Source organism: Tachysurus fulvidraco, chromosome 23 (assembly GCF_022655615.1).
Source record: "Tachysurus fulvidraco isolate hzauxx_2018 chromosome 23, HZAU_PFXX_2.0, whole genome shotgun sequence".
In the NCBI taxonomy this organism is placed as follows: Eukaryota; Metazoa; Chordata; class Actinopteri; order Siluriformes; family Bagridae; genus Tachysurus; species Tachysurus fulvidraco.
In genome coordinates this window covers 16,695,203-16,714,841 of record NC_062540.1, presented here as the reverse complement: position 1 = coordinate 16,714,841, position 19,639 = coordinate 16,695,203, and the positions used below count along the sequence as shown (strand labels likewise).

At 36.5% G+C, this 19,639-nt stretch overlaps 1 protein-coding gene and 1 long non-coding RNA gene across 6 annotated transcripts; one reads left to right on the top strand and one right to left on the bottom strand.

Annotated features, from left to right (window-relative positions):
* The first annotated feature begins 10 nt into the window (after window positions 1-10).
* On the top strand, window positions 11-17,272 carry b4galnt1a (beta-1,4-N-acetyl-galactosaminyl transferase 1a). 5 transcript variants are annotated; one of them, XM_047807134.1, is made up of 11 exons: window positions 11-72; window positions 4,203-4,420; window positions 7,320-7,484; window positions 8,550-8,656; window positions 10,726-10,763; window positions 10,992-11,172; window positions 11,904-12,005; window positions 12,118-12,305; window positions 13,892-14,032; window positions 15,602-15,872; window positions 15,976-17,272. In XM_047807134.1, exons 2-11 carry the CDS (start codon window positions 4,209-4,211, stop codon window positions 16,179-16,181), a joined length of 1,611 nt encoding a protein of 536 aa, XP_047663090.1. In that variant the 5' UTR covers window positions 11-72; window positions 4,203-4,208; the 3' UTR covers window positions 16,182-17,272. The 5 variants fall into 5 exon arrangements, with proteins under 5 accessions (XP_047663090.1, XP_047663092.1, XP_047663089.1 ...); XM_047807133.1 differs by lacking the exon at window positions 11-72 and adding an exon at window positions 2,434-3,106; XM_027170564.2 differs by lacking the exon at window positions 11-72 and adding an exon at window positions 2,788-3,106 and having other exon boundaries at window positions 15,635-15,872.
* Window positions 181-2,884, bottom strand: LOC125140047. Its single transcript, XR_007139269.1, has 3 exons — window positions 2,754-2,884; window positions 1,162-1,305; window positions 181-202 (listed from the first exon to the last, which is right to left on the bottom strand). It is a non-coding gene; the product is annotated as an uncharacterized LOC125140047 (long non-coding RNA).
* Window positions 17,273-19,639: the final 2,367 nt, after the last annotated feature.

Genomic DNA, 19,639 nt, shown 5'->3' with positions numbered 1-19,639 from the left:
TGGAACCAATGGAGCAGTGCTGGTAGATTGGAGGGTGCGGGGTGCAGTGCGAGGAGTGATGAGGGCTTTTAGGTAAGAGGGAGCTGGTCCATTTTTGGCTTTGTAGGCCAGCATCAATGTTTTGAATCTGATGGGTGCAGCTACCAGAAGCCAGTGGAGGGATTGCAGCAGCGGGGTGGTATGCGAGAACTAGAAATCCAGTCTAGAAATGACAAGAGACTGATGTTGGAAAAAATCTTGATATGTGCTATTATATGAACTATTACAATTGATGTTGTAGGACATATGGGTGTAGGCCAGATATTGTAATAGTGTTGAGCTATATGAGTTATATGATTATAATATATGTGTATATGTGTGTGTGTATATATATATATATATATATATATATATATATATATATATATATATATATATATATATGTGTGTGTGTGTGTGTGTGTGTGTGTGTGTGTGTGTATGTATGTATGTATGTATGTATGTATATATATATATATATATATATATATATATAGTGTTAGATACCTTGAGACAAGTGTTAACAGAGATAAGGTGGTTTATTGAAGTTATAAAACTCAGTACTCAGAACTCTGAGAATTTGAGAAAAACAAGAAAAAAGGGAACCTGTCCTTTAGGAGAGAACAGAGGAACTAAGGTTTAAAAATAAAAATGCATGTGCAGGCCCTAGCAAACTTAAGGAGTCAGCATAAACAGATCTCCACATATATGCAAAACAACATTATAAAATGCAAAAGCTTAGCTTAAGTAATAATGCAGTACTTCTACTAATAAGATAAAAAACCTAATCGTAAGTCGAATACCGCTAATATATAATCCAGTTGATTTTGAACCTGATGTTACTGTAATCAAGAAACTCATATCCTAAAATATGATCATAAAATGTCGTATGTCATAATCATATCCTAAATCAGAACTCCTATACCATAGGTGATTGTAGGTGATAGAGTATCATCACTGATCATTTTATATGTAGAGATGTGATTAATGTAGGTATTAATATAGGTGGATATCTCATACATAGGTTTTTGTGTATGTCACGGTTGTCGTATTCATGTGTATGTATGTGTATGCGTATATAGGCGTATGATCAGTGGAAATCATATACAGACAAAACATAGAAAAACATAGAGAAAAACTCACTCATTGTAATTGTATAAAGTGAGATTGGGAGATTGGTCCACGAGACATGTCTTCTGTGTGATACGTGACAGGGAAGTTCTCTGGAGCACATTTTAACAACAGTTTTGACAACGCAGCATGTCTTTTAATAATATGGCAGAAGTACTGCAACAGAAAAAAACAAAAGGTCAGACTTGATTTTCGGTAAAAGGCAGACTTGTTTTCGGGGAAATGGAGGGGGGGGGTCACGGGGAGACAGATCCTTCTAATGTTGTATAGAAGAAACCGACATGAGCGAGTCTTATTAGCAACATGAGAGGAAAAGGACAGTTGATTGTCCATGGTTACCCCAAGGTTGCGAGCTGTGTGTGTGTGTGTGGCTGTGGCTGAAGGGGAGATCAGATCGTTGTGGAAGGATATAGCAAAATCGTGACCTGGGGATGAATCACCTGGGATGAACAGCAGTTCAGTTTTGCCAGGATTGAGCTTTAACTGATGAGCAGTCATCCATGATGAAATTTCTGCCAGACATTAGTGATGGCCGGTTCATGAACGTTCTTTTTCACCAAATTTTTCACTGATTCGTTCTAAACAGTTCGCGTCTTTAGTCAGCGCTGATCCACAAGTTACTAAAGTTATTCATCTAAATACTCCTAACTCCTGTACACTTAACTGAGACATGTTGCGCTGAGAGAACTGTGAGCTCGAGCTGTTGATACTGCGCATGCTTGAATAACTGAACTGATACAGCAACAAATGGAAATGGTTATGATTTAATGTCTTATCGACGTATGAGTGTTTAACTAAGTTGCATTAGTTTTTGAAACAACTGATGGAGCGAAAGAAACATTTCAAAATTATGCTTTTTTCGTAAGTTTTTGTAAGTTGATGAAGATTAGTTTATTAACCTTATATCTTTCAGACACGTAAAACACCCACGTTTGCACATCAATGCCTGTACTGGGTGTTTTAGTTGCAAAAGTTAAATGTAAGAAACGTATTCAACTAAAGTTATGATTACAAAGAACTTTTCAAATGTGTTAAATTGATTGTATTAATATCTGCCAGCAGCGGCGGGATGAAGGAATTGGCGTCATTGTGAATGACATAAATACGTCAGGATATAAAAGAACTGGTGAACTGGATTATTGAACTGGTTCATTAAAACGAACTGCCCAAAAGAACCGGTTCATGGAAAAGAACCGAACTTCCCATCACTACCAGACATGCTGAGATCCGATCAGAAGTTGTGGTATCTGAGGGTGGGAAAGAGACACACCATTTTCTGCTCATTGGCTACACGTTTGTTTTGTTTGTCAGCCCGACTCAGCTTTCTGAAGCATTTCTCAAACATTGTACGCCCCACCTTTAATTAACACTGAAATCCTGCAATTGGTCTTACCGGTTTTCTTAACCTTGTTTCCTTAATCGTATTATCTTGTTATGAATCAGGTTTATCTACTTTCATTTTGCTTTGCAAAAGAGGTCCAACTACATAACGTGTGCATACAATTAATTGTTAATGTATATTTTTGTTATAAGCTTAACATTTTATCAACAATTTAACATCAGCCAGTGGGTTAAGCTAGAAATACTGTGCCAAGAAAACTTACATTTATCAAACCCAAGAACATGCGAGTGGAACAGCTCACGTTTACTGTTTCTTTTGTCCATCGTATTCGACTTTAATGCAAAAAAAATGCAAACCACCAAACCGCTTTCAGAAAAAAAAGGAAAACATTTTCTTAAATTAAAATGACAGTGAAAGAAACCTGCCTTGCAGACTTGGCAACTTCTGTGTAGGCAAGTGTGGACAAAATACGCAGGCATTCAATGAAATTGTGTGAACGCGGATATGGCAACCCTGACAGGAGCCGTGGGTACTAATGTTAATGCAGGATTAAAGGCTGATGCCGGGGGTCTTGCCAGGGAATAAAAGTCGGAATTATCGGTCGTAAAAATGAAGGTAAATTTTTTATTTTTTGCGTTAGTAATAGCCTGTTTATTTATATTAGTTGTTTATGCGCCATTTGTTTAGCTCTGAATTTCGCATATGACGCAAAAGTAAAGGTGAACTTTCATTGTGTTAACCAACTAACACAAGAGTAACAAGTAACAGCACGTTTCTGTTTCCCATCTTCTATTATCAGGTTTTGTGACAAACATTTTACATTTATGTTTGTTTTTTTCCCCTGCGTTGTTCCACGTCATGACAAGAAGTTTCCTTTCTTTTACGCACAAACGTAATATTACCTTTACTGCGTTAAAAAACAAACATATTTAAAAAAAAAAAAAAAACTTTTTTAACGTAAAAAAAGAGGATTTTTTTTATTTGAGCAGTATGAACAACACAAGTAAATATAGATACGAATACGTTTTCCTTTATACGTTTTTTAATCTAAATATATCTTTCCTTAATTTTATTTTGATGTTTTTCCTTTAAACCTTTTCACATCATTGAAATTCCATTCAGTTATAGTGCATGTTGCATCATATTTGCTATGTGAGTTTCCGAGTCACCCACATTATCAATATACTTTCCTGAAAAAACTGTTGTAAAACTGGGTTTTGTATTTTTCCCTGTGGGAAATTTTTTATCCACTTATGTCTCCTCTTCTGTTCTTCTGAAGAAGAACAGTTCTTCTGAAGAATAACAGAAACTGGACTTTTATCTTTATTCCTTATAGAGAGCCAAAAGTTTCCTGTTTGGAAAAAATTACCAAACCAGAAGCAATGTTTGAAATGTTACAATCACAATGAACAGTCTCTGTTCCTTATCTACAAGGATCATAAACACCTGATGAGACATATATGAAACAAATTCATGTGTAAATGTGGCCTCCTACAAATAACAGGCTATAATATATCATCTGTAATCTAACAAGCTGGCTTGAAGCTATGTTGCATATATTAAAATATCTTAAATCATTGAAGATCTGCAGCACTGTTGTGGATAACCAAACACTAATGCTTAGCAGACAGCGTAAAAGGAATATGTTTGCTGAATCTATGATCAAAAAATTCTATTTGTATCCATGCAATACACAATTTGTTATCTACAGGTCATCATGCGTGTGCAGAGGGTGAAGGTTTTGATGGGTTTTGTGATATTAGGACTGTTAGTTATTTTTCTCATTCATCACTGGAGCCCAAATGCACCAACTGTGGTGGATGATCAAAGAAGACTAAACTCCACCATAACAAAGCTTCTTAGTCGTAATGAACAGTTGAAGAAAGGCGAGACCGCCGTTCCTTACCAACTCAAAGAAATTACAGCACGGTGAGTACACTTAAAAATAAAGGTTTTTAAATGGTTCTTTATCATCGTGTGTGGTTCTATGAATAACCTTTTAATATGCAGGGAACATTTCTATTACACAAAATCTTCTTTGTAGTGAAAAGAGATTCTTCAGACTATAAAAATGTTATTCATGGCACTAAGAGAGCCATACTATAGAGAATTATTTAATGAAAGTTACATTGAAGAACTATTTTTTGTTCCCCTATGGCATTACTGTGACAAGCCCATTTTTATTCTTCCTGGCAAGAGTGTGGACTCTATTATAGCACATAATGAATGTAATTCAGTCAACGAGAGATATTATCCTTAAAACTATTTACAAACTTTACTAAGCCATAAACAATAATATTTATGATGCCTTGATTTTTTTGACAGTAAGATGGATAGATGGATGGATGGATTGATAGACTAAAATAATAATAAAAAAAACTGATGTGTTTTACAGCTGTAGTGTGTGCGAGGCCACACTTAGAGTAGATGGTGATGAGGGATTTTGTGCTTATCCGTGTACCAGAAATGTTTATATATAGTACAGACAATTGGTAATTTTCATGCAATATAAATATTCATGCTGTGTCTATGAATCTAATTGTCATAAAAACAGCAAATCTTATATTGTTCTACTTACCTATTAACCCACAGTGTGATTCTGTTCTTCACAGGAATAACGCATCTTAATCAAAGATTTATTTCTTTTACTTGCATGAAACATAATCATTAAAAATCTCATGATTTGTTTTTTGGGGACAAAAAACAGACATGAGACAAAAAAAAATGACTGTAGATGACTTATACCTATGTGCATCTTACCTTCCTGTGAACAACATTAAATACTGTCATATAATCTGTGTTTCCAGCGTTTACAGATATTAGGTTCTTAGTTGATTTCGTGTGAATAATAACGTAGCAAAATGAATCTTCCGACTTCACAAAAAAATGGTTCAAATGCTTAATATTTAATTATCTAAATACTCCTAAATATGGATTCCTAAACACTACCTGTAAATGGTAGTAAACTGACACCCAAGGAATTAGCAATAATAGCATTTTAGCTGCCCCTAACAATTTTCCCACCGTTCTTATCTGAGATGAGTAATAAAATAATGGGTTGTTTTTAAACAAACAGTATCTCTGAATTTGGTTAGCAGTGAAGATAAAACTCTAAAGGTTGACACGCTTCTAAATGCATATTGCCTATCTGTTTATCTTTGTGGTTATACTAAGCGAAGGTATGCTGCTAGTGATTCCACTTTGTGTGTCTCAAATTTTGCATTAAATGTAATTTTGCACCGAGGCCTTGTTGGACGCTATTTTTGAAATGCTATCACATGGCTAGCATGACAAATAATCTATCTATCTATCTATCTATCTATCTATCTATCTATCTATCTATCTATCTATCTATCTATCTATCTATCCATCTATCTATCCATCTATCTATCTATCCATCTATCTATCCATCTATCTATCTATCTATCTATCTATCTATCTATCTATCTATCTATCTATCTATCTATCTATCTATCTATCTATCCATCCATCCATCCATCCATGTCTCTGTCTGTATTTCTTCTTTCTTTCTTTCTTTCTTTTGAGGAAAGCTGTGAGATCCGTCTCCTCATCTTCAACATTGAACACTAAAAAGCATGTCTCTCTCTCTCTCCCTCCCTCCCTCCCACACGCCCTCTAAAACAGGTTTGTCAAGTGGCCTCTTCTTGTGCCAGAGCATTTTTGCAGCTACATTTAATGACCAAAATATGCCAACCTGCAAACCTATTAGAATTTATTATATACCAAAAAAAGAAGAAAATAAACTAATAGCAACTGACCCAGTACAATTTGGTATTATATAACAGATAATATTTTCTTTTATTCAATTTCAGTCTCCTGATAAATCATGATCATTAATGTAATGTGTAAATTTGAATTTTTAACCTATGATTGGATTATTTATCATTATCATTCTGACAACCATCACTGAGGCAGTGACCCTATTTCTTGATCACCTTGAAGCCACTTTTTATTTGCAGTCAAGTCATGGTTATTATTGTAAAAACCTTTTTGGCAGATAACTACTGTTAGTGAGCAAATTTCACTGGAAATTTTAGTCACACTGTTTTGTTTTACCCAGATGAGGATGACTTCCCTTTTGAGCCTAGTTCCTCTAAAGATTTTCTTCCTCGTTTCATCTCAGGGAATACTTTTTTTCACTACTCTGGCATGCTCATTAGGGATAAATATAAATGTTAATTTAAAACTTTAAATATAGAAAAATAAGATTGAACTGAATTGTAATGAAAACACAGCACTGTGAACTACAGTCAGACTCTGGTCTGACTTCACAAGTGAGAAAGACTTTGATACACATTTAAGCGTGATATTTCTCGCTTTGACTAGTTTCATGAAAGGTGAGAAGATTTGGTGAGAAGATTCACAGATCTTCTTAGTCACTTATTTGTTTCTATGTCCTATATCTGACCTATTGATTTTCACCATTCTTTAACACATTTAATTATTCCAATCATTATAAACAGCACTTAAGGCCTTCACTTTTGTGGTGTAACTCAAAAAGAAAGAAACATAAGCTGTCAGTATATAATTATTTATTAATAAGCCTTCATTCATCCTGGTGCTGAGTAAACGTTTTGGATCAGTGCCTCAGTTAATCAGTTTTGTTAGTTTAATCTGCACTTTGTCCCAATCTGATTACACAATGCAGGATTGTAGACATTCAGTATGATGTTGCAAAGCAATCTTTGTGATTTGTGTTTTAAAAAAGCACAGAAAGTGCAATCAAGTAATTAACTATTGATAAAGCTTAATTTGTCTTTGTCTCTTACCAGCTAATTTAAAAAATATATTTCATGTTACACTGCAGAAATGGATGTGTTTGCAAAGGAGACGCATGGCATCTTAATGTGCCCTTTGGTGATCTTTTTTTCCCTCGGGTTGGTGCTGAGGAGCTGCAGACTTCATTTAGTGCTAAAGAGCTTGAGGAAATAAAAAAGCGCAGAAGGCATGAGTACAACAACTTCTTGTTAAGGTGAGGTGTTTGGTCTAAAAAAAAGTTTGCTATGTTTTTTCCCCACCCTTACTGTACCAAGTGACTCATGGATGCACACAGGAATGTTTTATCGACTGGGTGAAAAGGCTTGTGCTTGGTGACCTTTTGTATTATATGCAGCTGCTTTCAAGAATTGAAAGATATTTCTATTTTTTTGCATCTTAACCTTTCAATTTCATTTTTTATTACTTTTTAGTTTTTACAATTCCATTAAAATACTCTCTAAAAGCAAGCAAATTTATTGATTGAACATGAATTTTATTTTATACTATTATATACTTTTTATACTAAGCAATTTATAAACTGACCATGAAAACTATGTCTTCTATTTTTATATCTAATCTAGATAACATACAGATGTTTCCTCAACTGGTTCCTCATCTTCTTAATATGATCTTTGTAGACAACATATTAAGTACCACAATACCGCACAAAAACCTTTGCAATTTGCTGTACTGATGTGCCTGTCTTCACTTGGCTTATTGTAGGCGATCAGTTTGTTCTATAACTCTAAACAACTCGAATAAAACATGCACATAGTTGTACAGAATTGTTTTCTTGCTCAGTTGCCATTAATTTGTTGCAGAAATTCCTGGTAACTACTTCCTCCTTTACATACTGCATCTTTTTTTACCACATTTCAAAATGTCTTACTAAAACCAGGTACTTCCTGAATAATTACTGAGGAACCACAAGTGAGGTTTATACTATGAGGAAGTACTCGGAGACCACTAGATTGTTGCAGATGGTGCCGCAAACCTTGTGCGGTCATTTGTTTACCAGACGAAAGGTTTTGCATGTAGCCATGATCTAGGACAGGTCTACTTTGTCCCTCCTTTCTGCCCAGTGTTTCCAGGATAGGCTTAATAACCACCCTGATGAGAATAAAGCAGTGACATGGATGGATGGAGTGAGGGATGGATGGATGGATGTGTGTATGCATGGCTGGATGGTTAGATGATGAATGTGTTTTCATACAATGAAAAGTGTGCTCTTATACAGTATTTCACTTACAAGAACTCTTCTGGCTTTTTGGACTTACAGATCACACACAGCAGCAAATCTTCTCATCATTGCTGAGGCAAACACCCCTCTTCAATACCCCACCCAGGGGGTAGATGTCCAACCTAAAAAGTCTACTTTAATTCCTGGTAAAAGCCTCTATTAAAACAACATACAGTATCTCTGAATAGATCATTAAGGTTGATTGTCTATAAACGTATCTCTAAGACTATGTTAAATGTGTATGCTCTTTAATTTTGCATAATATTCAAAGATCACCATGATATTATTTATTGCTTTTCATAGCCAAGTGTTGATAAATATTGATAAATGTTTACTGGCCATAAATTCAATCATAGGTTTATGTTAATGCACTGAGTTTAAATCATTACTGTTAATACACAGACTCATGATGCAGATGGTCCACATAAACTAAAGTGAATAATTGAATAACCAAAATACTATTTTACAAAATAGAGAAGAAAAGATATCATTAATATGGTGAAGCTTTCAGAACAGACGATCAGACCCTACTGTTTCTCATTAAGGTGACAATCTATTTTTGAAACAAAAGCTGTGTGCTGCTAGGATGCATGCGGTAATGGAAAAAACTAGCTCGTGTTTTTGTTGGTCAGCCCCCCTTTATAAGAAACAAATAAGTAAAACCGATCATAATATGGTGGACAGAGTCAAATAAACCTTTTTTGTTGTTGTTTTAAAACAAACCTGCCTAAAAACTGATTAACTGCCTGAGAACCAGTGCAACCCAAGTAAAACAGCTGCTGTCAAATGTGTGTTAATATTTCCTCCCATTAATAATAGAGTAACGTGGGTCATAGCAGATCTAGCAGTAGCGCTTCTATGAGCGTCAGTGTAGATTTTCAATAAGGAAGTGAATGATATATTAGCATAATATAAACTCTGTACATTTCATTATTGCAGTTTAGCTCATGCTTCCCATGTCTTAAAGCTGTCATCTGTCCTGTAAATAGTTACCAAATGTGACACGTTGTACATGGACAAATTAAAAATAAATTACATTTTTTGCATATTTTTAAAAATGTAAAATTTTTGGCTGGTAAGATTAACTAAGAATAACTCCAATTTGTGTCTCGTCGCTTTACACCAAACTGTTGTTAATTATTGCGTTTTCATTCCTATTACATTGCAAAAAACATGAGCAGATGGAGATCTGTCTCTATCCTGTGCCACTATATACTGAACTGATGGCAAGACAAAAACATGGCTGTCGTGTCACGCATTGAGAGTGATAGTCACACTTTTTGGTCTTTTGTCATGCTCTCCTGCCACACATCGTATTTCTCACACAGAAAAACTTTTTGACTATTTATCATATATTTAATAAGCCGCAGCACCCAAAATGTATCTGTCCGCACCGCTGTCTCTATGGAACCGGGCAGGAATCAAGCGCATCTCAGTTCTTAGTCGAGCCTGACATTTATCAGCCAATCAAAAAAAAAGAGGCTACACAATAGCCAATCAGAAAATAGCACTGTCTGGGTAAGATTTAAAGGAACAACCAATCACATTCATTAGCGAGGATATTTTCTATGGTCGGTTTGAACAAAACCTCAACACGAAACAGCTTGTCTCTGTACGGGACATTGTCCTCAATCATGACCCTAAAAATGTCTGGGCTTGAGCCGAACTGTTTTACATGGGAGCAACATTACAAATGATAAAGGAGTCCAAAAAGGCAACAAACACTTACAATAAACATCACCAGTCATAATCTCTCTCTCTCTCTCTCTCTCTCTCTCTCTCTCTCTCTCTCTCTCTCTCTCTCTCTCTTTCTCTCTCTCTCTCACTTTCTCTCTCTCTCTCTTTCTCACTCACACACACACGCACACACAAATACACAAGTTAATAAATGTAAATTAACCAAACAGTCAGTGATCCTTACCAAAAACAACTCCTACCCCATTATTGTTTTTTTTCTTTTTCTTTTTTTGTTTGTTTGGGGGGGATGGGGGGTTTGGGGGGGTTGGAGATGTCACGCTTGCCTGTCTTCAAAACTTGAGATCCCTGCAAAATGTTTGTTCATTCTGCAAGCAAAAGTGTTTTAGGGGTTAATACTTGATTTCTTGTTGAGAGTAAATCAGTGGTGTGAAATTGTGCGATCAGCTTCTCATTGTATTTTTTATAGCTGTTGAAGTGTTGAAGCCTGTTTTGTTCATTTTGTTTTTCTTGTTCTAAGGCTTGGCTCTGAAAATGAAGTCACAGAGTTTTTATAGAGTAAGTTTTCTAATTATTTTTCTTTCTGTGCACATACTGTAAATTTTGGTGTTTGGTATATATGTATTTGGGCTTGTTGTCTTTAAACAAGATTAAAAATCAGGAACTCATTATGATAAAAACATTTTATGCACAAGATTTAATCAGTGTTCTGGCAAAACATTTTCTTGTGTTGGTCATATTTATTGACGTTTTCTGCAGTAATGTTGACTTCCCTGTTTGTTGCAGGTTAATTTAACTGCCAGCATGGGCACGTTTGACGTAGCAGCCTTGGTGGATGATGTCAATGTAAGCGGGGATGGAAAAATGCAGATGATTCTCTCCAGTCCACTTTTATCTGCGCTTAATAGACAACTGCAGTTCATCAATTATACAAATACAATTTTTCATCCAAATACTGCAGACATAGGTAAGCTGCCATGCTTGACTGATGCTACCTTCACACATGCACTGGATTTATCACTATGTGGTCACCAGTAGGCGTTCCTACTACTGGTTTCCATAGTAATAAAAGTGGGCGGGACAACACAGTGATTTTTACAGCTGATATTCCATATATTTTCTTGCCATTTAAATTAAAATCTCTGAATTTAGATTTTATGATTGTATTTAAAATTCATCAGTGTGTGTGTATATGTCGTATATATGTGTGTTTCCATTGCCATGGATCCTGTTTCCTCTACTTTCTTTAGTCCTTTATGCACAAAGTTCCTCCACATTTGCATAAAGTTAAAAGTTTCTAGGACACACGCATCTGGTCACCAGAAGTTGTTATTGCTCATGTTAATGGAAAATAAATGGTGTCTGCTCAACTTTGTCACTTCAAGTGTGTGAACATGGCATGAAGCTGAAATTAACTTAAAAAAAAAAAAGAAGCTGTTTTCAAGGTGACTGTCTCACCTGTCAGTTCTCAAGAAATGGTAGAAATGTATTTAGCAAGAGATTGGATTATTCCTAATTTATTGGTGAATTGTTTTTGTTTTTTTAATTGAAATTATTTATGTTTAGTTTTTAAAGGCATGTAATGTTATTTTTTTAATTATGTATTCAATTAATTAATGCCATCTTAGTACATGAAACAATGTACTTTTCTGTGGCTTTGAAAGGTTGTCTCAATAATCTAATTACTTTATAAACCAGTGCAATTTGGGACTGACGGATACCAAGCATCCTTCACCATTAATATCCGACATGAACTCATTCCTAAACTCTATGATCCTGGACCTGCTGGACCTAAAGGAGGTAATTCACACAGGTCCCAAAATGTAATGACACACACAGTAAAACCTTTTCAAAATGGAATTTTGGAAAATATATTTACTTCATTAGTTTTTCTTTCTTCCTCTTCTTTTAGAATATGACATATCCAGGCTTGTCTCTATTGCTACAAAAACTTTTCTGCGTTATGACAAGCTTCAGAATTTGATTGACAGCATTCGACAGTTCTATCCAACGGTCACGATCATTATAGCTGATGACAACGAGCATCCTAAGCCTGTGACTGGCCCTTATATAGAGTACTACACCATGCCTTTCAAAAAGGTAAAGAGTTTCACTGTTCTATAGTATAAGATTCTAATTAAAAAATGTAAAAAATTAAAGGATTTTTAGAAAATAAATGTGGATTAGCAGTGGGTTTAATATCTAGCTAATATTTTTAATTTTATAGTGTCTCTTAAACCAAATGTAAACCTCTGTGTGTTTGTGTGAGCGTGCAGGTGGTGGTCAGGTGCGGGTGGTGGTCAGGTGCGGGTGGTGGTCAGGAGGGGAGAAAACAGAGTAAATATATTACAGACAACTGATGTGAAAAAACTGTGTTTGAATAGTGTCACATTACAAAGTCCTAATAAAAGCACATTCATAATTCAGACTCAAATTCTAAGCACCGTGATATGTCTTGACAAATATAGAAGTATTTGTCAAACACACACACATACACATACACACTTTAGTCAAAAGTCAATAACCATGCTTGTATTCTCACAGACTACAAACACACTGCCACGTGCATGCAATGCATCACGTACAATATGCTGCAAAATACTGACCTGATATATGACACATTTGTTGTGAGTTGACAGTGGAGGAAGAGTTTCCTGTTAAATGTGGTTAGTTGTGGCTTCCTTTATTTGAACATGGGACTATGTCTCATTGTACAATTTGCTCAAAAGATCTGTGAGAACATTGCCAGACAGGCATCATGTAGATGCACAAAGCCAAAACTCAAACAGCAAACTATAGTAAGCTTCTAGCAAGGAGGAATTAAAATGGAACCCCAGTCAGTAAAGCAAGCTTCTCACAAGCAAAAAAGAAAACTTCAAAGGAAAGACAAACTTAAGATGTGGAGATGAAAGAGAGTAAGCAGCATAATAGAAGCCCATCTCCTAAAGGCAGAACTAGGACATCTGTCCCTATCTATTCCCTACCATAAATAATGGCAAAACACATCATCTGTTGGAATTGTCATTTTACCATTTTGAACAACTTCGGACCTAATAACAAGCCAGCGTCTATTGGTACAGCCATCCTTATAAGAAATGACTTGTTTCTTAGTTAAATCAATATTAGCAGCAACCTACAGCAGTATGACTGACAATACAAAACACCATACATGTTCTAATGGTCTATCTGCATTCCTCGCCATCTAAATCTGACACGCTTAGACCCAGACCATCTTATTACTTGGCTCCCATCTCCCTTTATATTTCTGGGAGATTTTAATAGCCAATTCATAGCCCCAATTAATTCTTTGGGGCATTTAATATTGTAATCGCAAAGGAAAGAAGAACCCTTTTCTTATCGCCTTTCAGGACAGCTTAAGAGACCTTGCAGAGTTTTACAGGAAAAAAATCTACCTACAGTACCTACCCACCCACCCACACACATGATGTCAGATAGGACCCTGAAGACTCACAAATTCTTACTATCAAGACAAAATCAATAGTAAAAGTCTGTGACTTGTCAGAACCCACTGTCTATGAAAAGGTTTGTAGTGATGTACATTCAAATCTAGTCTTCAGGTTTCTAAAAAAAGCTAAACTTTAAGCATCTTAGTTACCTTTGAGTAACAAAACCTACTGTAGCTCAAGAAATCTGCCTCATAACTAACCTTTTAAACTTTTCCACAGGGCTGGTTTGCTGGACGTAATCTCGCTATCTCTCAGGTGACGACTAAATATGTGCTGTGGGTGGACGATGATTTCATCTTCACCTCCAAAACAAGGCTGGAAAAAATGGTGGATGTTTTGGAGAGCACCACTTTAGACCTGGTAAGAGGAGCACATTGAATTTTGCTTTGCTCTTTGCTAAGCTGATAAACCAAGTCAGCTTAATCTCACGAAACCAAACATTCTTTACAATTTGCTTACATTCTACTTAAGCAAATTAGTTTTTACCTTTAACCTCAGCTTTTCACTCTTTCTTGCTTTTCTTTTCTTTCTTTCAACTGCTGCTTGTTTGTCACACATCTGTGTAGTGCTATACCCTGTAACCGTGCTGCTTTTTTCCAACTGATGAGAATGGTTGATAAATGCTGCAGGTTTTGTTGCTGGTTGTAGTGCTTGTAAAGTAAAAATAAAATCTTTTTCTCTTCACCTGTACACATGTCCAATGTCAAAAAGAAGTTTCCATGCTGCATACACACCCACGCAGTACAGTACATACTTGTATCAGTGCTTTGTTTGACAGAGATCTTTATATCCTGTAATGCTGCAAGATTTTGCTTCTGACTTTAAAAAGCATCAATGAAGTGCATTTGTGACTGAATGCAACTTGTCAAAGTTTTGAAGTATTATTACATACAGCTGCTGCTGTTGTCATTGTCGGCTAGACTCTTATCCTTCCCTTCCTCAAATTGCATTTCTGTCCGGATCTCAGCATGTCTGGCAGACATATCATCATGTTGACGGCTCATCAGTCAAAACTCAATCCCAGCAAATGCGGGTCATCTCGAGTGATTCATCCCCAGGTCAGGGTCTTAAAATATCCCTACACAACAATCTGGTCTCCCCTTTGGTCGCTGCTCGCAACCTTGGGGTAACCATGGACAATTAACTGTCCTTTTCCTTACATGTGAGGAAAATGTGAGAGTTGAGGCCAACCCTGTGAGGATTCTGAGGCATCTAGTAATGTACCAGCTCTAGTTGGACTCTATTTCATGAAGTATTCAGACATTCAAAACCAACTCTGTGGTCTTTCAGGACAACAACCTCAAAAATACTTGTTGGATTGTATATTTATAATCACACCCCCCAGTGTCACCCAAATGAGGATGAGGTTCTCTTTTGAGTCTGGTTCCTCTCAAGGTTTCTTCCTCTTCCATCCAAGAGAGTTTTTCCTTGCCACAGTTGCCTTAGTCACCACAGGCATGTTCATTGGGGATAAATCCAAACACATTTTAATATAGTTCTAATATTAATCTTCATATAATATTATATTTTTTGTTTTGAGACAATATCCATTGTTAAAAGTGCTATACAAATAAATTTGAATTGAATTAAATAGAACATGTTGCTCATGTTACACACTCATGTAGGATTTGCTACAACATCAGAAGGATTCAGCCATTTTTATCCACACAAGCTGCTCAGGTACTTGTTCAGTCTTTTGTCATTTCAAGACTGGATTACTGCAACTCACAGCTGGCAGGTCTACATATGAACGCAATTTGTCAAAATGCATCTGCATGACTTGTTTCCTATTGATAGAGATTTCAAAGCACCTTTGTACGTCTCTCTGAGTAAGGTTGTCTGCCAAATGCCGTAAATCTACAGCAAGAGGTTAGAACAAAATGTTTGTCTGCTTGAATGGGACCCTTCACTGTATTTCATGCACTGTAGTGTAATTTTGTGTGTTTGTTTGCATGCACCCAGGTAGGTGGGGCAGTCAGGGAGGTGACAGGATACACTGCCACCTACTGCCATATCATCTCAACAGAAAAAGGTGGAGAAAATGGAGACTGTTTACACATGAGAAGGGGCTCCTATCATGTGCTCAAAGGCTTTCCTAATTGTGTGGTCACGGATGCTGTTATTAACTTCTTCATGGCACGGACCGATAAGGTCCGACAAGTAGGCTTTGACCCTCGTCTAGCACGGGTTGCACACCTTGGTAAGCATTGTTTCATATAAAATTAATTATTAACTACAATATCTCGTGTAATGCTGTTGATTAAGTGACTTGAAAAGTTTGACTTTATGTTCTCCAACTTTAGAATTTTTTGTTGATGGCCTCGGTGTGCTTCACGTGGGTTCCTGTAATGATGTTGTAATCAACCATGCATCAAAGATCAAAGCAATGTTGCCATGGGGACAAACAGAAACTGACAAGGCCTATTCTAAGTTCCGGTATACCAACTCGAGCGACCAAAATGCACTTTTTTATTTCAAGAATCATTTTAAATGCCTCACTAGTAATTAACTGTAAATCTTAACAAACTTGTGAATTGCAATATGCCATTTCTATGCAATGTGGGGAGGTGGGCACAGTGGTGGTGTGCATGCTTTGCGTGTATGAGATCTTGTGTTCCTGCTGCAGCATCTCTTAAGGCTCTGGGTTGTTGATTGGTGGAATGGGGTTCAAGCCCAAGCACTGCCAAGCTGCCACAGTTGGGCCATTGAGCCCACTGTCAATTTGCCACTGTTGGGCCCTCTCTGCTCCAGTGAAGCTGATTCATGGCTGACCCTGTTCTATGTCTCCAACCTTCAAAGTTGGTATATGCGATGAAGAATTTCACTGCACTGTAATGTGTATGTGGAAAAAAGAAAGCTGCTTCTTCTTTTTCTCTAAATGTCCTCTGCCTTGTTCGACTTCCATAAGACATTACATCATATGCATAGTTGAAGACCAAACACGAACATGTACTGTAAGTAAATAACGACTCCACTATATATTCTGGAGATTAAGGAAAGCGTGTCTGCCGATTTCAGTTTTCATGTGTCAGTATGCAGTTGTGTTTCTGTGGTGTGTTATTTAAAGGTCAATAATGTAAGCACTTGAAGGATATTCTTTGGTGTATAAATAAAGATAAAAAAAAATGTAAGCATTTGAAGTAACTAACTTTGTTTTTCTTAGAACTGTACATAAAATTATTCTGTTTTGTAAAATACATATCTTGTATAAATTTTATATAAAAACTTAAAACTTGGACCTTACGCTTAGATTACACTCTGTGCAGTGTTTCCCAAGATCTCACTGTGTTTGTCATGCAGTAATGGATTTGTTATGCTAAGGTGTGAATGAGTGTGTGGATGTTGTTCCTGGTGAATTTTCCTGCCCTGCACCCTGAACAGTGTTTACCTTCTGGGCGTACATAAATGAAGTGAAATGATGAAGGATCGCCACTAGGTGGTAGTGTTGCATCAGAATAGAATTGTTTTCCGTGCTAGTTTTGTTTGTGCTATATTTTGATGTTATTCTAATTTTTGACGCAAACTACATGTCATTTGAAATATGAAACGTATATTTAAATATTTTTTATTAATGTGTACTGAATAAAATTATAAATGCAACACTTGTTTTTGCCCCCATTTTTCATGAGCTGAATTCAAAGATCTAATACTTTTTCTATGTAGTGACGTGAAATACGGCTAAGTATGGTGACCCATACTCAGAATCCGTTCTGTGCATTTAACCCATCCAAAGTACACACACACACACACAGAGAGAGAGCAGTGGGTAGCCATTTATGCTGCAGCACCCGGGGAGCAGTTGGGGGGTGCTCAAAGACACCTCAGTCGAGACTCGAACCCACAACCTTAGGGTTAGGAGTCAGACATTTTCACCTCCAAGATCTTCTGAGACCAGCCACTCGGACAGCTGCTGCAACAATTGTTTGCATAACCAAATAATTTCTGCACAAACTATCAAAAACAGTCTCAGGGAAGCTCATCTGCATGCTTGTTGTCTTCAACGGGGTCTTGACCTGACTGCAGTTCATCGTCATAACCAACTTGAGTGGGCAAATGCTCACATTCGATGGCAAGTGGTGGTCACACAAGATACTGACTGGTTTTCAGACCCCCCCTGGACCCCCGAATACAGTAAAAATGCACGTTTTAGAGTGGCCTTTGATTGTGGCCAGCCTAAGACACACCTGTGCAATAATCATGCTGTCTAATCAGCATCTTTATATGCCACACCAGTGAGATGGATGGATTATCTCGGCAAAGGAGAAGTGCTCACTAACACAGATTTAGACAGATTTGTGAACACTATTTGAGAGAAATAGGCCTTTTGTGTACATAGAAAAAGTCTTAGATCTTTGAGTTCAGCTCATGAAAAAACAAAAGGGTTGCATTTATAATTTCAGCGTATAAGAATTAATTAATATCTAATATATCTTACTGATTGTGTCCATAAATATCTCAATAGTTTTAATTGAGCAACCTTATGATATAAGATTTCTTGCACAGGCGCTTAACTCACTGCAGTTAACTGTTAATAGTGGATGATGACTAAACTTTCAGAAGGTTGTGTAACATTTTCCAAAATTCATCCACTGTTAACATAATACAGGACTCTATACTCTTAGAAACCCTTCGACATCATCGAAATTTAACCTAAGACAAAATTTTTTCCAAAGTCAAAATTTACAGAGCATTTTATACACACACATTTAATATATATTTCATATGCAGTATAGTTCAGATTCATTTCAGTGCTTTGCATAATAAATATTTAAAATACAAATTGTCTTTCCAGTGCTTTTGTCATGTCATTCTCCTTCTCCTACATTTTCCTAGACAATTCTGTCAGAATCCATGCAGGATCCCACTAACATTAGAAATTGATGCCTGAAACCATAAAATGTTTGTGTACTTGAATGTTACTTTTCTCTTTATTTTATGACCAGTATTGTAAGTGTGTGGGGTTTGTTGTTTGTTTGCATGCAGTCAGGGAGGTGACAGGACACACTGCTTTTTTAGCCATATCATCTCTATAGAAAATGTGGAAAAGATGGAGAGTGTGGATACATTATGAGGGTCTTCTATCATTCTCTCGTGGGCTTCCTATAATCACGGATGTCATCAATAAATTCTTCGTGGCTTCAAGGTGCGGCAAGTGGTCTTTAACCATCGTCTGTTGTGGGGTGCACACATGGTTAATGTCAAATTAAAACGTCTGACGGTGTGAATAAATAAATGTGATCTATGGTACTGCCTGTTAAGTGACTAGAAAGATTGTGGTTTCACCTTGGGTTCATTCAGATTTCCTTGCACTCAATAGTTTTTCATTGTCAACTTTAATGTTCTTCATGTGGTTTCATGTTATAATCAACTGTGATCATGTTGCCATGGTTACAGTCAGAAACTGACAAGACCTATTCTAAGGTCTTCACTACTAACAGCTGGAGCAATCAAGAGCTCCTTTTTTCCAAATTTCAATTTCTTAATGAGTCATTAAAAGTTTTGTGTTAGAAAAACTTCAGTTTTTGTGTCAAGGGCAGATTTGTTTGAGATTTAGGTGAGAAGATAGAGTTTTATATAACACAACAATCGATATGATGTTCAGACCATCTTGCCATTTACTAAAATACTCTGTTAACATTTTAAAGTTAAACCTGGGTAGTTTGTTGTCTGGGGAGTTCTTTAAAATGAGAATAAGTATGAGCATCCAACAACAAAATCATACACTTTGCTGGCTCTGTGTTGATTTTAATCAGGTCGGGTGCTGGTAAGTGATGAAGCAGTGAAGAGCAGGTCAGTGATGATGGTAATGAGACAGCAGAGGGCAGTGTATCAGCTCAGTGTGAAGGGCAACATGTGTTTGGAGACCTCTGAGCACACAAGGTGGATGTCCCACAACCACACAGATACAAGGCCCATGTGCTAAAACTACACTGATTTTTCATATTTTAAAATGACCTAAACAGGACA

Excerpts from the sequence above, each read along its gene's own strand:
- b4galnt1a (XM_047807133.1), top strand. Across the intron at positions 12,006-12,117 it reads ACCTGCTGGACCTAAAGGAG|AATATGACATATCCAGGCTT; the intron begins GTAATTCACACA and ends CTCTTCTTTTAG. Across the intron at positions 14,033-15,601 it reads AGAGCACCACTTTAGACCTG|TGTAATTTTGTGTGTTTGTT; the intron begins GTAAGAGGAGCA and ends CATGCACTGTAG.